General features: G+C 41.5%; 1 protein-coding gene across 1 annotated transcript; it reads left to right on the forward strand.

Annotated features, from left to right (window-relative positions):
* The first annotated feature begins 245 nt into the window (after positions 1-245).
* ttc36 (tetratricopeptide repeat domain 36) lies at positions 246-4025 on the forward strand. Its single transcript, XM_043676504.1, has 3 exons — positions 246-449; positions 1391-1579; positions 3664-4025. The coding sequence occupies exons 1-3, from the start codon at positions 344-346 to the stop codon at positions 3936-3938; spliced, it is 570 nt and encodes a 189-aa protein (XP_043532439.1). The 5' UTR covers positions 246-343; the 3' UTR covers positions 3939-4025.
* The last annotated feature ends 4778 nt before the right edge of the window (positions 4026-8803 follow it).

Genomic DNA, 8803 nt, shown 5'->3' on the forward strand with positions numbered 1-8803 from the left:
CTGATTTGCACAGTATCAGCTGGATACTGAACAATAAGGTCCTACCTCAGAAAGGGGGACCTGGAATCAATGGTTAAGAGTGGGGCTCTGACTGAAGGTCTGCTGCTTGCTGTCTTTGGGAATGATCTTTGGTTTCTACAAAGCCTGTGTTGTCAGATATTCTGTGGTTGATGTCATTGCTGTTTACAACTGTGCGCAGGTCAGTGCTCTGACCATTGGCATCCGCCCCACAGTCCCATTGGCTGGAGTGAAGTCTGAAGTCCACTCCACAAGCTTAGATAGAGGAATATGTTGTGAACAAGTTGTACCTATTTGCAAGACATTTTCACATCGACCCCAGGAAATGTCTACCCTCAGTGACCAAGCTGTGCTGCAGACTATCTTCAACCCCAACAATCCTTTTGGCAACAATCTTGGGTTGGAAGCAGAGGTTGATCTAACTGATGATGGTGAGTATTTGACAGTTTAATTTGTTTATTTTGGCTAAAGAGCTTTGTGTTACCCTTTAGAAAAGCAGTTTTGCTTGTGGATGTTGTAGTGAGGGCAAGATCACCTGTACTCACTGGTGTCAAATGTAGTGCAAACTTGAGTGTAGTATGTGAATGTCTGCCTGTGGCTCGTGAGCACTGTGAGGGTCAGCTCCCAGGAGCTTACACCCTAGTGAAAGTTGGTGTTTTTGGATCCTGTTTCTGATTGACAGCCCTGGGAACCTCTATCCCAGCAATGGTCAATGCCTTGGGAATACATATATTTGAGAATTAATGTCTGAGAACATTAAACCAACAAAGTCAATCCTCTTCAGAGTTGTACCCCACAAAAAGCCAGTCCCCATCTATCCTGTTTTGGAGTTAGATTAAGCACTTTCGGAACCCCATTGCACAGAAGGCACTTGACCTCAGAAAATCAGTACCCTGCAACAGTTTACATTTATGTAGCACCTTTTAATATTGTAAAATAGTCCAGACTGCTTCAACAAGGGATTGTTAAGACAGGAAAGAAAGTTTGGGATATTCAGGGAGGGGGATTCTAACCTTATGGACTAGGCAATTGAATGTCATTTGTGGAAAACTGACACTAGGAAAGCTCACAAGGCCAAAGCTTGAAGACTGCAGACATCTGAGGACAGTGTAAATGCAAGAGAGGCCTTTGAGTGACTTGAAATCAAGGATGAGAATTTTAAAATGAAGGCATAGAGAGTGGTAGGGGACCTGCAGCCTGGCAAGTTTCAGTACATAGGAAACCAGCTCCCAAACTACTGCTCATACCCTCTCACGCTGAGATCATGCTCCCTCTGCAGTGGGCTGTCAACTGGGGTTAAATAGGGGGGAATGTTTAAGTTTATTTTGGAACCTTTGATTATCTGTGTAACCCATCTCGGTGTTATGTTTAGATAGCAAGTTTGATCCAGTCTTAGTGCAACAGGCTAAACAGTTGGAACTGCATGGAGTTTCCCTGGCAGAATCTGGGAATGTGGATGCAGCTGTGGAAGTATTCACTCGGGCCATAGCGATCCTCCCTGAGCGAGCATCTGGCTACAACAACCGAGCACAGAGTCTGCGCCTGATGGGAGACACAACAGGTAAAGATCCAGGAATACCATAGCACTGATGGGGTGGGGTGCAAACTTTTTTATTAAATGGGAACTTACCTTTAGCCATTTGTGTTCATACAGTGCACTGACTGTCTTGTCTGTGATGATGGATGAGTGTTTGGGGGAATAGGAGGATGCACAGGTGAATTGTGTTGTGCAATGGATGGATGGACAAATGGCAACGGTGAATCTATTTTCATGAACTGAAAATGACTGATGGGTATGATGATGTGTGGATGGTCTAGTGGGTGTAACAGTGGCTTAATGGATAATAAATGGTGGTGGGATAATTAATGTATGGGATGACAGGTTTAATGATGGATAAGTTGATGGATGATAGAAATAACAACCTAATAGATTGACAGAGTCAAAGCTAGACAGGGGAAAGAGAAATGTATGTGGAAAATGGGTCTGCTAATGCATGGTTGGAATGGTATTTCCACATGCTCTGTTAATATACTTCAAAGTTGAAGAAAGTAAATCTGTTAAAAATGATATTTGCATCTAGTTTCTACTCATTAAGTGATCACAACAATGAACAGCAGCAGCCAAAAAACTGAGGACATTGCAGCTGATATGCAATCTTTACTGATAGTTATAACTGTTCTCCAGTACTCACCATTGACAATGGTCTTAAAAGACTGAATAAGGTCTTGCAGGAAGGATGTTTCCCCTGGCTAACTGAGGGGGTAGGCCTTGAATTAAGGGACACAGTCTCCGAACAAGGGACGTGCCAGAGTGAGATGAGGAATCTTTTCACTCAGGATAGTGCATTTTTTTGCAACTGTCTAGCCCAGAGGACTGTGGAAGTGCAACCTTTGAATGCATTCAATAGATTTTGAGATATTGACATAAAGGATATGTATGTGAAATAGGTATTGAGTCGGAAAATCAGATTTGATCTAGTTGAGTGGCAGAGCACCTTTGAGGAGCTAAATAGTGTTTTGCTATGTCCTATAGAGCTAGTGGTGGTGATATAGCATTAACAAAGCATATATTCAATTGTCGAGAAGGAAAGGTAGTGAGATGTGTGGATTACGAAACTTCTTTCTCGCTTCTTTAGTATATTGTTTAGGATGTAGTATTAATTCACAGTTCCACCTATTCCCACCAACCTTCCCATCTTCTGTCCCCCTACCCTGCACCAGTTTAAGGAACTACTGAGCTCTGCCTGCAGCCTAGGTTTATTTCCACTCAGGCAATGACTTTATTCAAGGAGTTCTGAAACTGAATGTGGTCAGCTTTGGTTACCAAGACTGGAATATCACAGTATGACATCTTCCTAATGATGTTGGTGAGACCGCACCTGGAGTATGCTGTGGAGATTGGGGCTCCTTGCCTAAGGCAGGACAGATGGTAGATGATGAGAATATGTTTCTTCTGGCTGGGGAATCTAGAATACAACCCAATTTCAAAATAAGGGTTTGGCCATAGAAGCATCGGCAGAAAAAAGTTCTCACTCACAAGTTATATACCTGGATGTTCAGCTATTGAGCGTATTTAAGATTAGATTAGATTAGTTTTCCTACAGTGTGGAAACAGGCCCTTCGGCCCAACAAGTCCACACCGACTCTCTGAAGAGCAACCCACCCAGACCCATTCCCCTGCATTTACCCCTGACTAATGCACCTAACACTACGGGCAATTTAGCGTGGCCAATTCACATAACCTGCACATCTTTGGACTATGGGAGGAAAACGAAGTACCCTGAGGAAACCCACGCAGACACGGGGAGAATGTGCAAACTCCACACAGACAGTTGCCTGAGGTGGGAATTGAACCCGGGTCCCTGGCCTGTGAGGCAGCAGTGCTAACCGCTGAGCCACCGTGCTGCCCCCAAAGACACATTTGATAGGTTTCAGGAAATTAGATGTTGAGGAAATGAGATTTGTGTGACCGTTGGTCAAGACTTTCTGATCTGCTATAGATCACTATATACAGATAGTGGAGGGCAATCAAAGGGTCAAATGCCTACTCTGATCACCATTATTCTGGTTCTCTCAGTTGACATTTTATATATTGAATCATCAAGAGACACTTGGCTCACTAACAGATAATTTTATCCATCTCAGGGGCCAAGAGTGACCTGAACAAAGCAGTTGATCTCAGCGAAGGAAGAGGACGGACAGCCAGTTTGGCTTTGGTTCAGCGAGGGCTTCTTTACCGACTCTACGGCCAGGATGAAGAGGCTCTGCAGGACTTCAGAAAAGCGGCGGATCTAGGCAATAGATTTGCCAAGTATCAAGTGACCATCATGAATCCTTATGCAGCTCTGTGCAACCGCATGCTAGCCAAGATGGTGGCCAACCTAAGGAATCCAGAACCTCCTACTACTCCCTCTGTGTAAAGGCTTATGTGCTTTTTTTTAATATAAGGGTTTGCTGAGCATGTTGTTCCTTCCTCCTGTCATTAATGATAAATAATGCCCAAAACATTTCTGTGTCTTGTCTCCTGTTTCCGAGTTGTCCTCTCAGCCAGCTGATGATTAAAATTCATTGCCTTCATATTTAGAGAGGTTATTCCAAGTCTTGTAGGTCCCCACACCTCTGTCTGCACAACATTGAGAATTGATAATGTTGCCCTTTTTTTAATCAGTAATAATGAGGACTGTAATCAATCCTTGCACTGAGGAGACGGCTGGGACTCCATCACAAGTTATTAGACTGAGAGTCTGCTGTTTAACCCCATGTTAGCTGTTTGTCTCATTTTAAGCTTTTCTCCTCTCTGTGAAAAGACTTCAGTTCATACTAAAACTAAGTTCATTAGGTTAAATTCAGCCTGCCAGAAATTAAATCACCGTGGGGAAATAGGCTTTGCAAAACATTAACCTACATTGCATATGAAGCTCTGAATTTGTAGTTCACACAGTTAGTAATGAATGCTCTTTGTCAACATACAAGTAATGGATCTCAGAGCATGGCTCCTCCAATTAACTCTTACCAAGAGGATGGGAATCCTTTGGCTGACCAATCTCTGACCTTTGCGACCTGGGGTTTTGCCCAATGGTAAACCCCTGCAATAGCAGAGAAAGGAAGTGGTACGTAGTCTGACACAGACTATATTAGTCTTAGAAAAGTGCATTTATGCTTCTAAAGGGGTAGAGTAAGTTTTGGTTATTTACATGGTTACAAAGATATTGACAGGAAAGGTCAGGGTAGGTGAAAGCAAACTGTCCTCTGGGGATTCCAGACATATGGCATAATCTGAGGATTAGAGCCAGAGCTTTCAGGAGAGATGTCAGGAAGCATTTCTACACACAAAGGGTGGTAGAGATTTGGAACTCTCTTCCACAAACAGCAGTGGATGTTGAATTTGTCTTTTTTTGAATCTGAGAATGTACTGTTTCAGTATTCCAAAGAGAATAATGCCAATAACTTGAAATGTCAAGGTGGGACATTGCTTCATTTAAAAGCTGCAAAAATAAATCAACCTGCTAATTGATCTTATTTCACTATCAATTTGCATTTCAAAATTGAAGTGTGTATGGGGTCTTTATTCATTCATGGGATGTGAGTGACCCTGGCTGGGCAAACATTTACTGCCCATCCTTTCTCCTTGAAGTAAGCAGCATGCGAAGGCCATTTCAGAAGTTATTTAAGAATCAGCCACATTGCCACGGGTCTGAAGTCACATGTAGACCAAAATAGGTAAGGACGGCCAATGTCCTTCATTTGTGAAACACATGAGATTTCACAACAATTGACAATAGTGATTAGATCATATTTTTTATTGAATTCAAATTACATCATCTGACATGGAGGAATTCAAGCCCATGTCCACAGAACCTCTGATAATGACTTTCACTTACAAGTGTCATCTTGCTTTTTCAGCTCAAGTTTTTGAAGTGTCACTTGAGCCTGTAAACTTCTGACTCCTGGTGATACTGCTCGCAGTTCACATCACATAGTGCCAAAGTCTTTCACATAAATGCATATCAAGAAATGTTAATAAAGAAAAGTGCTGGAGCAGTGGAATTTCAACTATAGCTTAATTGACACTTTGGACAAAAAGATGTTGCCTAAGTTGGTCTTGCAGAGAGCTGGCACAAACTCTGGCTGAATGGCCATCCCAAATGGTATACATTTTGTAACTAAAAAAACCAGTATGCAGAAAATAATGAATTTTAGTTTTGCTGAATGTCATCCAGGCCACTAGATGGTGCAGTTAGCAGTATGGAAGTGCAATGTCACCCTCTGTTGGCAAGAGAGCAAAAATATGTCAATAATTGGTGGCCTTTTAATGATTTGGAAGATAATGATTTGTATAATGCCAGTGATGCAGTGAGTCATCCCAAGGCACTTCACAACAGTGTAATCATTCAAAATTTGACACAACACTGCAGGAAGATATATTAGGAGAGTTGGTTAGAAATATTTGCTAAAGAAATATGTTTTAATCTCATGAAGTGAGAGAGAGTTGGAAATAGTTGGGGGGATGGAATTTGAGAGCTAAACAGCTGAAAGTGCAGTCACTCATAACCAGTTGATGGAAAGTAGGGATTGTAAGGGACCTGATAGTGTTCAGAGATCCAGGAATGTTATGGAACTGCATAGGTGTTTGCAACAGTAGGGAGAGGTTGAGACCATGGATTAGAAACGGAAGAGATAAGTGTTAGTCATGGCATTGGTGGACCGGGATCTGATGTGGTCAGCAACGTTGTCACAAGTCACTCAACAGAGAAGCTAAAGAAGGAAGGCAAAAGTGTGGTGGGAGGTCTGGAAGCCAACTGCTCAATCAAAATGATGTGCTTTAATAAGACTTCTAAAGCTCGTGAACAAAACCTTTAGTAAAGGTCTTGGCTTACAGATTTTGTTTTGCATTAAATTTTGCACAGTTGGAGAAATCTTGGATTTTGAAATCAAGTCTTTTTCACTGATTTTCATCTAAATGAGGATAGACTTGTGACCTGGAGATTCCTAAAATCCTGTGTTTGTTCTTTGTCTCTCTTTCAACCTCTCCCTACTGTTGCAAACACCTATGCAGTTCCATAACATTCCTGGATCTCTGAACACAATCCCTACTTTTCATCAACTGATTATCAGTGACTGCACTTTCAGCTGTTTAGCTCTCAAATTCCATCCCCCCAACTATTTCCAACTCTCTCACTTCATGAGATTAAAACATATTTCTTTAGCAAATACTTCTAACCAACTCTCCTAATATATCTTCCTGCAGTGTTGTGTACATAATTGGTCACAATGTATCAACAGAGTTTTCAGTCCATTATTTTCAGGGGCCTCCTTTCCTGAAATATATATATATATATATATATATATATACACACACACACACACATGATCTAGAATGGTTAAAAATTACAGCACGCAGATGTGCAGAGGGACTTGAGTGTCCTTGTGCATGAATCACAGAAGGTTGGTCTGCAGGTGCAACAGGTAGTTAAGAAGGCAAATGGAATTTTGTCCTTCATTGCTAAGGGGATTAAGTTTAAATGCAGGGAGGTTATGTAGGGTGCTGGTGTGGCCATATCTAGAGTACCCCAGTTTTGGTCTCCTTGCTTGAGAAAGGATGTATTGGCTCTAGAGGGAGTGCAGAGGAGGTTTGCCAATTGATTCCAGAGTTCAGGTGGTTGACTTATGAGGAGAGACTGAGTAGACTGGGATTGTATTCATTGGAATTTAGAATCGGGGAGGGGGGGGGTATCTTTTAGAAAAATATAAAATTATAAAGTGAATAGATAAGATAGAAGTGGAGAGGCTGTTTCGACTCACAGGTGAAAATAGTTCAGGAGAGCAAAGACTTAACATTTAGGAGCACCAGATTGAGGAATAAATTGAGAAGGTACTTCTTCACCCAGTGGGTTGTGAATCTGTGGAATTCCCTCTCCAGTGAAGTAGTTGAGACTTCCTCATTGAACGTTTTTAAAGCTAAGATTTTTTTTGAACAATGAAGGAATTAAGGGTTATGGTGAGAAGGTTGTTAAGTGGAGTTGAGGCCACAAAAAGATCAGCCATGATCTTATTGAATGGCGGAGCAAGCTTGATGGGCCAGATAGCCTATTCCTGCTCCTCGGTCTTATATTATGTAGAACATTTTAAATGGTCAGGTAGAAGGTGCTGCAGAGGGAAAGCTTTTCAGTGTGAGAGCGAGTGAGTGGTGTAGTGGTATTGTGCACTGGACTAGTAATCTAGCTAATGTTCTGGTGATGAGGTTTTGAATCCTGCCTTGGAAGATAACGGCAAATGTATTCAATAAAAAATCTGGAATTGAATGGCCACAATTGTCATAAAAATCCATTTGGTTTGCTAATTCCCTTTAGGGAGTGGAATGTGCTGTCCTTATCTGGTCTGGCCAACATGTGACTCCAGATCAGATGAAGAATCAGTATAGCACAGGAATTTGGGGCTTTTTCGCATGTCCCTATTTCTGAGACAGGAGGCCCAGATTCAAGTCCCCCCTGCTCCAGAGGTGTGTAATAACATTTCTGAACAGGTTGATTGGAACAACACTGAATGTGGCCTTTGGACCCATCAAGTCAATGCTCGCTTTTTGAAAGAACAATCCAGATATTCCACTCCCTTTCTCTCTTTCTTTCCCTGCAGTTTGTTTCCTCCAAATATTTATCCAATTCCCTGTTTGAAGGCTACTATTGAACCAAACAGTGCATAAAACACATTTCCCTTCATTACCTTCAGTCATGTTAAATCTATACTCTCTGATTATCAAGTGTTCAGGCATTTAAAAAAAAATTATGTATTCTCAATCTAAACTATTCCTCTATCACTATTAGGGTATTGTACAAACACATCAAACTGGTATCAGTGTTGTGGGATTTAGTTGCAAGTATGTTTACTAAGTAGTACAAGAATAAACTTGACTTCCCTTTCTGTAGTTAGATCAATTTAGACTTATCTTTCCTTTTATTGATTACCCAGCAAGGTGTTTATGAGACTGATTGTGGTTTTATTAATTGGTGGCTATTCCATTCTATAGACCAGTGATATAACGATCGGCGTAGGAGACCAGCCCCTTGAGCGTGCTCTGCCATTCAACTCAATCACTGATCTATTACCTCACAACAAATGTGTATTACAGTTTGTTGTTCATGAGTCCATGCAGAGATTATTGTTGTAGAATTATTGAAGAAGTCATTTAGATGTGCACTTGCAAAGCCAAGGTATGCAAGGCTATGAGCCAAACACTGGAAAGTAGTATTAGAACAGTTAGATGCTTTTTGACCAGCACCCCACATAT

This window comes from Chiloscyllium plagiosum, chromosome 35 (genome assembly GCF_004010195.1).
Source record: "Chiloscyllium plagiosum isolate BGI_BamShark_2017 chromosome 35, ASM401019v2, whole genome shotgun sequence".
Taxonomy (NCBI): domain Eukaryota; kingdom Metazoa; phylum Chordata; class Chondrichthyes; order Orectolobiformes; family Hemiscylliidae; genus Chiloscyllium; species Chiloscyllium plagiosum.